The sequence below is a fragment of the Zootoca vivipara genome, chromosome 6, assembly GCF_965207765.1.
Source record: "Zootoca vivipara chromosome 6, rZooViv2.hap1.1, whole genome shotgun sequence".
NCBI classification, from domain to species: domain Eukaryota; kingdom Metazoa; phylum Chordata; class Lepidosauria; order Squamata; family Lacertidae; genus Zootoca; species Zootoca vivipara.
Window position 1 is genome coordinate 27257596 of NC_142589.1, and position 15963 is coordinate 27273558.

The following is a 15963-nucleotide window of genomic DNA, read 5'->3' on the forward strand; positions in this document are numbered from 1 at the left end:
TAATGCAAATACAAATCTATGTGGGACTGAAGTTACTGTACAGTAGGAAGAATTAAATGGTACAATTCAGGACTGTACTACTTTTGACTGCAGTGGGGTGAGTATGTCATATTTCTGAATATTTCCACGTGCACTACAGCATGTGGGAGAGCATAAAACAAAAGATGACTCCCACTTTTCACACTCCCATCTGAAGTGGTACAGTCTATAATTTTAGGACTGTTGTCTCTTTCTATGTGCAGAATGGCATGTAACTGGACAATCATGCATAAAATATGCCATCAGTAGATCCAGGGGCTTATTTAAAAGGGCAGAGGCATTCATGGAGTGGCCTTCAATTCAGATGGGGTCAGAGCACAGGGAATGGGGTTAATTCTTTTCAATCACGGCTCAATCTGAGCTGCTATTTGCTGTATGTAGGTGGGTGGGGCAGAGGGGGGAACACAGGTACTGTATGGCAGGGTACTTGTATGCCATCCTCACCTCCCAAGAGACAAATAGCAGCTCCACTAGTGGAGTGAGAGTCAAAAAATAGATAATTGCTCCCACACTGCTATGGCCTCCATTTGAGCTGGGAGTCCCAGCAGCTGCCATTTGAGGAGGAGATCAAGAATGCCAAAATTCTAACAGTGATGCTAAGAGAATCTGTAACTGCTTGTATTTACAGGACCTTTCTGTATTTTTTACATTACTCTATTATCTATGAAAAAGAAAGTATCTATGAAATCAAAGTTGGGGGACCTGTGGCCCTTCAGGTGTTGATGGACTACAACTCCCAGAAGCCACACCCAGCATAGCCAATGGCCAGAGATGGTGAGAATTTAGCTCAGCAACTGGTAGGCCACAGGTTCCACATCCTAGCAGTGAATAAAGCAAGTCCAAGAGCCAGTGAGCGAGTCTTCAAAGTGCTTTCCTTTTCTGATACTGATGTTCAAACTACGTAAAATCTTTTTTAACATTGAAGATCGCCGTCTGATTTTGTCACCTTTGCTAATCTTGGGGAACAGTGGCCTGGCTTTCAGGTAGATTCTGTTGGCTCTGCAATGTTTTGGAAATCCAGCAAAGAAAACAAGCAGCTCAGCCTCACAGATGAGAAACAATGCTTAAAAATCAATTAGTTTAATTAATTAATTAGTTTCACATAGCAGAAAAACTGCAGTATTGGCAGGACACCAATGCCTTTTTGTTTAAGGTTACTAATGAATTATGAAAGCAATGACAAAAGAAATGTGTTACAGTCTCTAGGCTTCTACTGAACTCATGTATACATCAAGCATCAGAGATCACTTCACAGTGCTGAAATATCCACAACCCTGATGGATTTTAATATGGCAACCCAGTCAACCCAACTGTGTTCCTGCTTCACATGGCCTGCCTGATTCACAGGGCCCTAAAGCCCAACCCAACATGTTCAGTCCCACTGCATGAGTTCTGTATTACAAACATTTGGCTTCACACATACATATCTATTAAGAAGGAACTGTTATTTGATAACGGTTGTAAGACAGTAGCTAGTCACTGGTTCTCTTAAACTCATTTGCAAGCTGAACCTGATTCTGCTAATATACAGACTCTGTGAAAGAGTCCAGAGCACTGTCTAGTTATATTGTTTGGAATCAGATTCAGTTCAGCGGCCTGACAAGGTGAACATAGTGCTTGGAAGAGTAATGAAAAACTGTAAAGAAGAAGACAATAATCTAAAATTGTTATACCACTTGACTTTGATCAATAGCCAAAACATAGTCGGCCTATAATTTTCAATCTGCGGAATTAAAACTCAAGTCTTTTGATTAGTCCATCACGATAAAGGTTTTTCATGGGCATGAAACATTGCCTATCCCTTGAAAAACAGGGTGTAAATTCCTTAAATAAATAAATAGCACCCATATCAGATCTCAATTAGTTAATAACTGCAATAGTCAAGTCTGATACAGAAATTGTTTAAGAAAACTGAACTGCTTTTGCTTGCTTGATTCTTTCCTTCTGAATATAGAAGACCTATCTGCAAAGTGAATTAAAGAGACATTACAGAGTGTTGGAGGAAAAACTTGAAATGTATGAATTTCCTCCATCAAAAATATTTAGTGTGAATATCTTATAGCTTCTCTCTATTTTATAATTTTCTTATGCAACTGGTATTTTGAGAATAAACCGTCCTCAGTCATGCCATTATACTGCACAAAAGAGAACTCACCACACACATCGTCAAGGCACAATGTATAGCGTAAAACCATGCTAATGCAGCTTTTGGCTGGAGATCCAATTGTGGTCTTCAGTGAGAGTTGGAAAAAATGTAATGAGAGCATTGTTTACCCTAATATGTTGGAGGTGGAGGGCAACACGTCGTGGAGGTACTAAGTCATCAGCAAGAGCTGTTAATTTGACATGTGGGTGTTAAGGCACAGTAAAGAAGTTTCCTTTAATGCAACTTGTTATTTTCTTGCTTTTAAGGGATTGTGTAGGAGGATTTGGCACCTAAGTAACTTTATCTGGGTTTTAACAAAGCTTTTGTTGGGGGTCTTCAGTATACATTTGAGGAATATTAAAAGCAGTATTTACCTAATAGATTATAATTAGATACTGAGAACAAATACGATTTGCAAGTATGATTCGTAGCTTTGAAAGATTATTTGCTAGCACCTTTCTGTTCTGATCAGGCTTTATAACAGAGCTTCACTCTGTGTCAAGAATCAAAGGAACAAATATTCCTTTTTGGATATTATAGAGAGTTTACATGTTTCTGAATGGACTAAGGATGACTTATTTGTGCCTTTAGAAATAGTTTCACTCTCTCTCTCATATCCACACACACACACACACACACACACACACACACACACACACACACACACACGTGGGGGGGCATATATGCATGCAGTAATGCATACACTTTTAAAAAGCTTTCTGATAATATGTTTCTTTTCATTTGCAATGGACTAATTCATTCAATCATCATCATCATCATCATCATCCAGGCTTATATGACTTTTGGAGTTTTCTTTTTAATGAAATGTAAGCAAGTTTTACCCAAAGGTGAGCCAACTTTCACACATTACAATAAATGACAAGTTCCATTACCTGAGAGATGGGCAAGTGGAGGTGGGCAGTTAAGAACATACAAAGAGCCCTGCTGTCCACGTAGCCTAGAATCCTGATTCACACAGTGGTCAAACAGATGCTTCCAGAAAGCCTTCCGGCAGGTCAAACAGTTCCTGCCCTGCTCGTTCACTTACAATTGTATTAGCTTACAATTCAGGACATTCAAACAAGACAGAGTTCAGGTGCATCTATAACTAATACCGTATCAAATCAGCAGACCTGTAAATGCCTCACCCTTACCCTCCAGGAAACATACAGCATTGAGGTATATTGCTTTTACAACTCTCACCCCAGCATCACCTGCTATCAGCATGTCATTCAGGTGGCTCTTACACTACCAACCAGTCCCCCCAAATTCTCACCCTAGACTGCCCCCTCACAGTAAAGGGAACCTGAGTTATCAGGCAGCAGAGGGGCCGCTGTCACCAAATCTATTACTAGGCTTCCCTCCCCAGTGTTGTCTAAACCAGGCATCCCCAAACTTCGGCCCTCCAGATGTTTTGGACTACAATTCCCATCATCCCTGGCCACTGGTCCTGTTAGCTAGGGATCATGGGAGTTGTAGGCCAAAACATCTGGAGGGCCGCAGTTTGGGGATGCCTGGAAATACTCCACTTCCATACCGGGGGCTTACCGACCACTCCCTAGCAACAAAGCAACACCACATGTGGCAATATCAAAGCATTTACTAGAGAGCATCTGGGATGGAGAATCTCCTGAAAGGAAAAGACAACATGTGTGGGATTGTTGGCTAGTCACTCCAACAAGATGTGTACCTTGGATAAGGGCTTGATAGACAGCAGTACAGCAAGTACAGTGTTTTTGATAGCACCAACCCCATGCTGGGGACTCTTTAACCAATTGTGCAACTCTGTGTCACAGGGTTTGTAAGGGTCTAGAGCAAGTGGGCTAATGATCTCATGGAGCTGGGAGCATTTTGGTCACTGCTGCTGGTCTTAGGTGGGATGACTCCCTCGTGGTCAGCACAGAATGGGACATGGAGAGAGGTCTATGGAGAGTGAAGCAGGAAAGAGAGTACTGAGAAACAGCAGCTGAAGCACATAGTCCCTGAACCTGGATAGGCAGTAGTTTTTTTGTCTACAAAGTAGAAAGTCAGAGAGTGTTGATGTCTGTTTCCTTCCTCCCCATGGGTTTTAGAGGACATTGGGTTCAGCTCCATACACCAGGGCTGTGAGCCTGCACAGCAAAGGTGTTAACAACTGTTTGACCAACAGTGGTAATGGGTGGACTGGATCACCTGGCCTGTACGAACAGAGAGCTTACCTGTGTGTGTCACCAAGTGACTCCCCTGGTGTGGGGGCACTAACTTCCCACTGTTGCTGGGGGAGGGGAGAATGTTAGAGGGGAAAGTTCAGAAGATGCTTTTTCAAACATGTCAAAGGGAGCAAGACATGGTCCCTTTCTTACCTGTGTGCTGTGCTTCATCCTGACACACACACATCTTTTGCAATGGCAATGTGCTTAAGTTTCCCTCTGTGTTCTGAGGCCAGCTGTTTGGTGTGAAGTATGTTTTCTGCATAGTTTCCCATCAGAAATGACCCTTGGAGCTCCAAATGCATACAACATGGAGTCAAAGAGACATAGCTCCATGCTCATGCCTTATCATCTGTGCAGTCACGTCCCTTTGTGGGGTTTATATAATGGTGGGTGCTGCGTTATCCTATGAATCCTATGCATATCCTATGAAATGTTGAGGCCAGGAAGCAGGATGGCTTTTTCCCATTTGTCCTCCCAGACTATTTGCACCAGGGCTGGTATAAACTATTATTATTGGTATAAATTTTTATAATTGCCACAGAGGCTTCTAAGCAGTTTACAAATATAAAATGATAACAAAAATAGAAACATTCAATTTAAAAACACAATAAAAGAATTCCATCAAAACATTAAAATAAACACCCACAGTTAAAATGTACAATAAAACAGGCCAATTAGAACAGCACAAGAATTAGGACCAGTTGAAACAGCAATAAAAGAAAGACGCTCAGATCAGCGGATGCTTATCTAAAGAGGTGTGTCTTCAAGAACTGGCTGAATGCCAATACTGAAGTACCTTTTAGCACAGAGAACATTTCACAACATTGATGCGGCCAATGAAAAAGTATAAAGGTAAAAGGACCCCTGACCAATCAGTCCAGTCATGACCGACTCTGGAGTTGCGGCGCTCATCTCGCTCTATTGGCTGAGGGAGCCAGCGTACAGCTTCCAGGTCATGTGGCCAGCATGACAAAGCTGCTTTGGCAAACCAGAGCAGCACACAGAAACGCTATTTACCTTCCCACTGTAGCGGTACCTATTTATCTACTTGCACTTTGACGTGCTTTCGAACTGCTAGGTTGGCAGGAGCTGGGACCGAGCAATGGGAGCTCACCCTGTCGCGGGGATTCGAACCACCGACCTACTGAGCGGCAAGCCCTAGGCTCTGTGGTTTAACCCACAGCGCCACCCGTGTCCCCTATATGGAAGTAGCAGAACCTTAAAGCTGGTTAGGTAGCTAAGCAGCAGCTATGCAGATCTGATTGCAAGGGAATGTTAATGTCTGCAGCATTCTGGACATCTGACGATAAGATTGAAGATAAACAGGATACAATGAAAATGTTCCATCCTTGTACCATCCACGTTCTACCTATAATTCCATCCCATTTTAGCTGTTCAGCCTATGTATCATTCATGGTAGTGGTACATCTCAAGTTCTGCCAGCACAGCAGGGCTTTCACAAATTCTGTTTTTCTGTTAGCTGGTGATGCTTTCAGTATAGGTTGTGCCCTTAATACTGTTATAAAACCATTATAAAGCCTCATAATTCTTATAGTCTATAGACTGCTTCTTAAAAGAAGAGAATGTTAACAATGAACAATTCTTTGAGAGACAAAGGATCAAATTCAGGATGAAGAGATCAAACTTTTATCTGCCTGGAATAATTTTATTTATGGGTGCATTTAAAAAAAAATACATTTCAATGCAGCTTTTCTTTAAGAGGAGAACCAAGATGTCCTACAAAAATTAAAACAATCTAGAATACCCCCAACCTTACGTAAGATACAGAAGCAGTACAGTATAATAAATAATGAATGAAAACAGGCAATATAAAAATCCTATTTTATTATCCTTCATTATACGCCAGTCAATTTTGTGCAGAGAAAGGAGACCAAGGTGATAAAGGGTCTGGAAACGGTTGATGGCGGTGAATATGTTTAGCCTGGAGAAGAGAGGACTGAGAGGTGACACGAGAGCTATCTTCAAATATCTGAAGCACTGTCACATAGAAGATGGAGCAAGCTCGCTTTCTGCTGCTCCAGAGGGGAGCAACCAAACCAAGGGATTCAAATTACCAGAAAGAAGATTAACTTTCTGACGGTAAAAGCTGTTTGACAATGGAATGGACTACCTCGAAAGGTGGTGGACTCTTCTTCACTTGAGATTTTTAAGCATAGCTTGGATGGCCATCTGTCAGGGATTCTTTAACTGTGATTCCTGCATTGCGGGGGATTGGAATAGATTACCCTTGGGGTCGCTTCCAATTCTACAATTCTATGACTATGCCAATATTTGTATTGAAGGCTGCCTACTGTAATTTACAGTTGAGAAGTATTACGGTACTATATGTTAATGCAATCAGTATTGCCATTTCATGATTTCATTTTAAGCATTGCGTCACAAGTACATTCTGATCTGCGCACTCTGAAGTTCGATTATGCAGTAATTTGCAAAGCTGAAGTTTTTATTTTAATTTGTTATGTGTTAGTACAATAAAGCACTCCTTTTTAAACTTTTCATTTAGACCTTTTTTGAACCACACCTCAACATGAGAGATTTTCACGATCTTAGTAAGATACTTACGTTTTTTTCTGTGCTCCACTAGACTGCTGGCCTGCTTTGCTGAACATTTTGCAAACCAGTTGTCTCCAAGAAGAACTGTGATCTCATTAGTGTGAACCAGTCTTCCTGGCATGAAAGCAAGGGGACCAAAAGGTACCTGTCAGAGGAACAAAGCAATGGTAAAGAAGATGAAAGGAAGTCTACCTTGTGCAATAGTGAGAAACATCCAGTCCTATATCTCATCAATGGCTAGTACGAGAGCTTGCTGGCAGTCTTAAAGCTTCAGGATACCAATTGGCAGTCATGGTATAATGTAAGATTTTAATTAATCAATGACAGTGTTAATTAATCCCTAGCTTTCATGAATGTCTAATTATTTTTCTATCCATGTTTTATGATTAGCTACCCTCACATCATTTGGCACAAAGATCCACAGATCAACTGCACCACAAATGTAGAGTCTGCTCAAACTTACAAAGTCAGGTCTAGGGAGGCAATCATGTTCAGACATAAGAGCCTGCTGGATCAGGCCAACTGCCCATTTAGTTCTGTTCTCACAGATGCCCATGGGAAGCCCGAAAGCAGGAGCTGAGTGCAATAGCACTCTCCATAATTGTGATTCCCCAAAACTGGCATTCAGAATCATGTTATCTCCAACAGTGGAAGTAAAACATAGCCAGGCATGTTTGAAGTTACAGGAGCATCTACTTAGCCAACAACCTTTTCCATGCGAGAAAGCTGGCACCTAGAAGAGACACTGGTTTCTCAGAAACTGGACATAAAATTAACTTTTAAATGGATTCATATGAGCAAACCGTTTAATGCAGATCTACCAACATCCAATGTACTGCTCTCTTGGAAGGTGGATGACAAGAGCAAGTCAAGAGTCAGGGGATGGTTGGCCTTTAACAGCAAGGATTGGTCTGGGTCCTACCAATCACTCTTAAATCTTACAGGACAATACTGAAACTGGCCAAGCAATCGGTGTGTGGTGGGGGGGGGGACTCTTAGGGCCATAATAACTTCAGTTCGTTTTATATTATCAAGCAAGCAGGTCTCTGTTTCAGCTAATTTTGTAGCAAACCAGAACAAAAGTCTCTCCATGGAAGCTTCTTTAATGCAACACAAGTACAAGAGCTCATATTGTTATTATTGTCATTATTATTATTTAAATATAGCATGCTTTTATGTTCCCAGATGAGTTTCACCATAAAACCAGGAAATAAATTAAGGACACGTGATGTGTGCACATTGCCGAGTCATGAAACTGACATTATCTTCTAATGTTCCATCCATTAGCATTTTAGTTAGAATCCTAAAGGTAGAGAATGTTATGTTTCATTACTAACATCTTAAGTTCTGTGAATACACTGAAATACTGAATTTGAAATCTTTGACAATTAGCCCAAATTTAAAAGCATACAGATCCCAACGAGAGTAAAAGTCCAACTGAGATATCCTAGGAATGGAAGGAACAAGAAAATATCTCTTTTGGTTTCCATGAAACAAAAACTAGCTTTTTATACAAATCAATACCCACAATTTAAAACTCAGGAAATACGATTGCTTTCTTGCTTCTCCACCTCACAGGAAATTAGTGTGTATTGCAGTTTTAATTATAGGTTTCAATAAAATAAACAGGCTCTATCAAACGTGTTTGATTTTGTCTTAGTATGTCTGTCAAAAATTTGGAGATTATAATTTATTATAGATTTCAAGAAACAAGACAGGAATAGGAAAACATACATTTAAACACTGTCTATAATCAATCATTGCTAACTACAATACCTTCATTACTGTATTTATTTATTTATTAAACAAATCCTGCACCTTCCACAAAAGGAACCCAGGGCAGCACACATGTCAATACTAAAACAATTCCATTAAACTTCTTTAAAATACTTTAAAACCTTTTTTAAAAAAGTTTAAAGACTCTTAAAAGCAATCACATACTCCCAAATTAATAATTTCAGGGTGAACGGGGACAGAACTTTCAACCATCAAATGTCTGTGTAGACAGGAATGCTTTCAAATTTCTTCTAAAAGTTAATAGGGAGGGAGACTGGAGACTGACACACCTCATTAGGGAAGGTATTCCCTGTCACAGTTCTTCACCAACTGAACAATGCCTTACCTAATTGGTCCCCCACCTTTGCAAGGGTTGGAGTGGTCAGTCAGAGCCAATCCAAAGCAAGTGCAAATAGCTCTAGCACAGATATGATGTTCCAAATCTAACAACCTTTAGATGGTCACAAGCATTTCATGGGCTAATTGAATCCTTCTTGGAGCTAAGTGTAGTGCAATGATATGTCTGCACCAGTGTTAACATTATACATCACTAGCTTAAACCATTGTCTGCAAACCCTAACCATGGTTGCATTGTACCAGGGCTGCCTATGGAAAGGGAAAGAGTGTGCAAAGGAGAAGGAAAAAAGCAGTGTACAAACCACAGGACAACTGCTGGTTAGTAGTTTGTGCAACGCTATCTGCAGTGGACCATAATAAACAAGGTTGCCTATAATTCCACTGAACTGGTAAATAGTACCTACCATGATATCATAAGAGAGTTTGTCAGGCAATGTGCCAAGTCGTTCCTGAAGAGCTTCATAGTCACTCTCCACCTTCTTCCTGTTGGCAGAATTGAAACCATGTTACTTTCAATCCCAACAAACTTTAAGAACAAGGTACACAAGTTTGCTAATAACTTTTCAGTTGGGGTTTGAATATAAAAGCAGAGAGAGAAATTGCCATGGTTCAGAGAATGCAAAAATGGACCCTGCTGCAAATACTTTCAAGGCATTACTAAATTCCCTATTGTAAAATAGGTGCGTGAAAATAATGTAAACAATACCACAAATGCACATTGCCCACGGAGGGAAAATGATTCCTAGAAGATAGCTAAAATATGATAGCGTAAGACCAAGTTCTATTGGGCTGCAATCCTATATCCATTTACCTGGGCGTAAACCCTACTGAATTCAATAGGACTTACTTCTGAGTAGATGTATATATATCTCGAGAGACAGCGAGACTTGTCATTTGTGATTTGGGACTCATTTCTTAAGGATAGCATATCTGACTGTTTTGGAGGTTTGATGTTTAAATCAATAGAATTACAAACGAATTTTAAAGGGGTTTGTGCAGGGAAGAACATAAAAGGTCTTCATTTTGTGCAACTGTTCTCTTTGCCTGGCATGATCACAACACAGTCTGTAAGGCAGTAAGAGAACAACTGTAGTAAAAGAAGATGCTTAGCCCATTCAGTGAAAACCATTTACCTTTGTGGATGGGTGCTGGGCACAGTGCCTATCAGGTCAATAGATTCCTTACTCTACACTCGTACTTCCCTACTTATAAATATTTCAAACAAATAAAATAAATAAACTGACCACCTAGGTTACTAGTCTGAGGGAAGAAACAGGCAGATCATGATAAGGGCTTAACTAATACAACACAGAAACAGACATTCCCAGGAAATCAGATCTGTGGCACTCCATCTGTAAAACTTTATTACAAAACTTAGAACTGAATATCTGAAAGGGACGGGAGCGTTGCACAAGATTCACAGTAACAGCGCTATGCCTGCATGTGTGAGCATAGAGTCAGTGATTACCATAGAGCAGTGATGGCCAAACTTGGCCCTCCAGCTGTTTTGGGATTACAACTCCCATCATCCCTAGCTAACAGGACCAGTGGTCGGGGATGATGGTACCTGTAGTTCCAAAACAGGTGTAGGGCCAAGTTTGGCCATCACTGCCATAGAGGAATATGTAGGGACCTTTTAAATTGTTGTTTTGAAATGCTTTTCAAAATATTTTATAGTGATATTTTATCCTGAGAATGTTTCTGGCTGTGTATGTCAAAATATTTGCAAAACATCTACCTTCCACTTTCTTATGCGTTTTGGTTGCCTGTTTGCATCCACTATTGCCATGATCCACTACTGCTTTGAGTGAGAGATGGAGACAAGGGACATCTCCTTCGCCCAAGCAACCATGGTGATGCCCCTGCCTTGCCACTTTACACTGGCAATTCCACTCCCTGCATGGCAAGACTTTCATCCTATATAACTCATTTCATGCAGCTGTGCAGAACCAGTTGGCGCAGCATAGGGGTGCACATTCAGATAAGCACCCAATTTTAGAAAGGAGCAGATGAAGCTGCCTTATGGAAGGCCACACTATTGGTCCATCTAGCTCAGCCCTGTCAATTCTGAATGGACGTGAATCTTTCAGATTCTCAAGCAGAAATCTTTTTATACTGGGCACCACTATAAACCACTATAGGTTTAAGATGCTGGTTTTGACCATTAAAGCCCTTTGTGGCCTAGGACCCTCGTACCTACGGGACCGCCTCTCCTGGTATGCCCCGCAGAGGAGAGGACCTTAAGGTCCATAAATAGCGACACTCTAGAGGTCCCAGGCCCTAAGGAAGTCAGATTAGCCTCAATCGTTTCAACACTGGCTCTGGCCTAGTAGAAAGCTCTGACTCATGAGACCAGGGCCCTGCGGGATCCAATTTCTTTCTGCAGGGCCTGTAAGACAGAGTTGTTCCGCCTGGCCTTTGGCTTGGAATCAGCCTGGTCCCCCTCCCCCCCTTTCCTTTTCCTTCTGTGATGGAACCCCTATTTGGGGACTTCCCTGGCTTTTTTTTTTCTTCTGGCCCACGTAGGACCAGACTGGATAGTTGGCCTTGGTGAAGATTTGATGTTTTCTCCCCACAAACAGTTTTTGACTCTGGGCTTCCACTGAAATGAGGCTGCATTTAAGTTGTATTTTAATCCTCTTTTTAAGTTGTATTTTAATCAATTGTTTTTTATACCTGATGTTAGCCACCCTGAGCCCGGTCTTGGCTGGGGAGGGCACGGTATAAATAAAATTTTTTATTATTATTATTTCCATCTTATTGGAAATTAATGCGGTTTCTGAATTTTAAACATTAGCAAAGCACAATAGTTTTAGACCATTTTCTACAAACCAATGGTCACAATTTAAGATGATGAGGTGTAAAGATGGTCTTGATTCCCCTCTTTCCCCATTCGTCTTATCCATGGCTTGCAACTTATGTGCATTTAAACTATTTTTTAAAACCCAAACATTTTATTACACACACGAACTATAAATTATTTGCTCAGAGGTCTTTTGGGCATGAAGAAAAGCCTCTTAAAATAAATTTAAAATATTATATGCTTGATGGTGTATAACCAAAAGTTTAATCTCTCCACTAAAAGGGGCAGTTGCTGTGATTTTGCAATAACCCTGCAGACAATAATCAAGAAGGCTCCTGTTGTTCTCTCCGTAAAATCCTGGTAAACGCAGCATGGATGTAGCATAATTTGGTATCTGTTAAGATCAAGTGTTATCTCTCTATAACTCATACAAAATCATTCACCATTAAATATACCTTTTCCTGTCAGATACTCATATGAAACTTTCATTTACCCAAGATGGTTCCTATTAACTAAAAAAGCATCACATTAAATGAGCAACAAAGACAAGCCAGGGATAATATTTTAAGGGATAATAATCTCTCTGAAGTCTCACGTTTACCTAAGGCTTTAAACGAATATATTTTCATTGCAATTGGATAAAATGGGAAAAGGCCATTATCTATCTTGAAGCCAATAGACCCCTTTATAAATTGCAGACCTGATTTTTCAAAGTTCTTCTTATACACACGTTTTGGATACTTCCCAAGTCTATTTCAGTGCCCAACCACACTGCACTTTACTGCCACTTTAGCTTTCTTGGAACAGAAACAAAAATATATAGTTGTGCTTTGTGGATTTATAGACTTAAGCCTTTCTATATGATTACTCTGGGTGGGGAAAGGGGGAATTAGTGTGTGTCTGTTTAAACAGACATGCAGATTTAAAGTATGACTATATAGTGCAATAGAGCATCACAGAAATGCAAAGGGTGCATTTCAATAACCAGGACAAGATCAAAATTATGTACCAAAATATAGCATTATTTGAATTTGGTCAATTTTCCAAAGACTATACGCATTGCACTTTTCTAAAGACACACGTAGAGTATTTTATTGGTATTATAGGCATGCAAGCAAACATTTTTCACTTACCAGTGCTGAATTTTTTCTTGGCAGCTAGTGACCACCTGTCATTAAAACAGATAACTGCTCATGAAAAAACAAGGCCAAGCACACAGCTGCAAACTCAATGTTTCAGAAACTAGAGCAGACGCTTTACAGATCTGGTGGCGTCTCACTATACATTTTTATTTGTCAGCGCAAAGGCGCGGGAACATTCGTTCTTAAGCAGCCCACTTTATCACAATGCTCTAATCCAAACTGATAACCATAGAATAAATTACACCTTCCCCAACTCATATTTTGATACAATGCATGCTCCATAACAACGAGATGACACATGATACAAGATAAAACTAATATTTTGTACTATCTACACATCTGTTTTCAATGTTACATGCTTTGCAGAATAAAGCAAATATAATTTATAAGAGGAGTGCATGTTTGCTGTTTGTTTAAAACAGAATCACCCATAAAAACATTTTTCTTCATTAATACAACTCTAAACTGTAATCTGACCTTCAGTTTCACCCTGGTGCAATAAACATCTGATTAATCATATAAAAAAACAATTTGAACTTTGATTACAATTTCAGAAACATAATATATACACATACACAAAAGTGAATATTATAACATCCATCAATTTACAGACTTCTGGAAAGAGGAATATTATTTAATCCAAAATACATTAGAAGACCAGGTTCTTGTCACTATTTAAACAATAAAAAAATATCACAAAACACATGAAAGTTTTAGATCCCACTATTTACACTACCAACATTTTAAAGCATTCAAATCTGATAAACACATTCTGGGCTTTGAACACTAATAATAAATAATAATAGTAATGACAATACCCGAGTTCAAAACTCCCTCATAGTGACAAAGGAATCTATTCACATATAGAAGGTATGGGAGGAGAGGGTTTTACCATTCCCTTTATTGTATCTTGGAGGTATAATGTATATATAAGGGCTGTTCCAGTTGTTCTCAAGATAGTGGGACACATTTGTGGAAGGAGAGAAGGGCGTTTCTGGTATTCATCAAGCTAAATGCACACACGAAGCCATACTTAAATGGTTAACAGTGTAAAGCTGCACTGCCTCTGAATAGTTTACAAAACAATGTGAACACAGGAGACGGAGTTATGATGCTTGTTGGTCAGTGACTCATTATCTAATACATGTACAGGGGTTGCCAATGTAGTAACCTCCAGATGTTTTGGACAACAATGTCCAGCCAGCAAGGCCAATGGTCAGGGATGATGGGAGTTGTAGCCCATAACATTTGGAGGATACCACATTGACTACCCCAATCTAATAAATGCCTGTCTCGCATAATGGTGACAGCAGCACTTTCTCAAGTACAAAATATTATACCATGAGCTCATGGGAAATGAGCTATCTACACAACATAAATACAACTTTGAAGGAAGTTGGTAAGACTACTGTATATGCAACACATGGGAAACAATAGGTAATCAGTTGCGCTGAAAGGTCTTTGGCCCCTTAAAATGTGTGCATGCATCTAAAGACGCAATCAGGAATGGGACCACAACATGTAAGCAAGGGGCTTTACTCTTTCCCCCAGCACTGCAGCCCCCACAAAAATAATTTTCCCCATCTCCCAAACTGCTACAGTCAAAGCTCTGTTTTCGAACGTTTCAGTTCCCGAATGCCAAAAACCCAAAAGTAAATGTTCTGGTTTTCTAACGTTTTTCAGAACCCGAGCATCCAATGCGGTTTCCGTTTTGAGTTTCCCTATTGAATTGAGGATTCTGCTTTCAGTTTTTGAACGTTTCGGAAGTCGAGCGGTATTCCGGAACATATTACGTTCGAAAACAGAGGTTCCACTGTATTCTCACCCAGAGGGAAGTTACAGGTTCAGAATAGCTCCCTCAACTATTGTCTAATTGTTAGGAACTGCAGGTGACACTTCTGAACATGGATAGGGACTCTTCAGCACTCTGAATCTCCTTCTTTCCACCGTAGTTCTTGTACCTCCACTCCCAAAATGCTTCTTCATAAGGTAAGAAATGCTCCAGAATCCAAACCAGTAAAAAGAAGGTATGTTCAGTAGAGGAAATATAGAGTGCCCCAGCTAGGGAGCAGAAGGGTTTGCATATACAGTATGCAAATAGCTCTATGGACCACAGACTGTATGATCAGAAGTAAATGTATACCAATTTTACTCTGAGGATTGTGAAAACTCTGCATGTAGAAGGAACTTAATAAAGTAACTCATACTTATTTCCAATCTGGATATAGGGTTTCACAAATCATTTTTACAAATATTTGTTTCTCATGTACCCACAAACAAGCTAACATGTGAAAGCAACTACTGGGAACATTTGCCAGAATAATTATGTTTTATCTTCAATGTTCCATGAAAGCACAGGTGCAGATGGTTTCTTTGTAAAGAGGGGACTGATGGGGCTTGGCAAAACTATGAAGATTTGGCTTATATTCAGATACTCCAAGGTAGATTGTAGACTCAGCCTGAGTGAAGCTTGCACAATCCACTTAAAAATGTAAAGCAATATTACTTTCATAAAATCCCATCCATTTGTTGTAAACTTGTCATTTTTGCACATGAAGAGACAGAAAGAATCATCCTATTCTATGCCATACACTATAAAAATTGCATATCTTAAAACAAATGTAGCTGACATAGATGTGTTCTACTGTATTTAATTTCCCCCTTCTAAAATCAGAGTTCCTTAATAGTTTTTTTGGAAAAGAATGAGGCAACTATTCATTACTTCCAGCAGAATAAATCAAAATAAGAATTTAATGTCCTCAGATAAGAGCTGTTGTAGCTCATTGGTTGGTCTAGCATTGTTGCCAAGATAATAAACCACAATCTAGATCTAGGAGGTTGCTGGTTCAAATTTTGCCTCAGTTGCAAGCCACTGACTCCATTTCAGACACCCTGTAAATGGATTATAGGTTTACCGTATGCATTTCCTCCTCT

General features: G+C 39.9%; 1 protein-coding gene across 2 annotated transcripts in view; it reads right to left on the minus strand.

Moving 5' to 3' along the window:
* Positions 1–15963, minus strand: part of URI1 (URI1 prefoldin like chaperone) — a 57324-nt gene that overhangs the window by 19300 nt on the left and 22061 nt on the right. For both annotated transcript variants that reach the window (XM_035117478.3, XM_088671844.1), the window contains 3 exons: positions 13021–13055; positions 9489–9567; positions 6961–7096 (listed from right to left, as the gene is read on the minus strand). In XM_035117478.3, coding sequence (XP_034973369.1) covers positions 6961–7096; positions 9489–9567; positions 13021–13055 — 250 coding nt within the window. The remainder of the gene's footprint in view (positions 1–6960; positions 7097–9488; positions 9568–13020; positions 13056–15963) is intronic.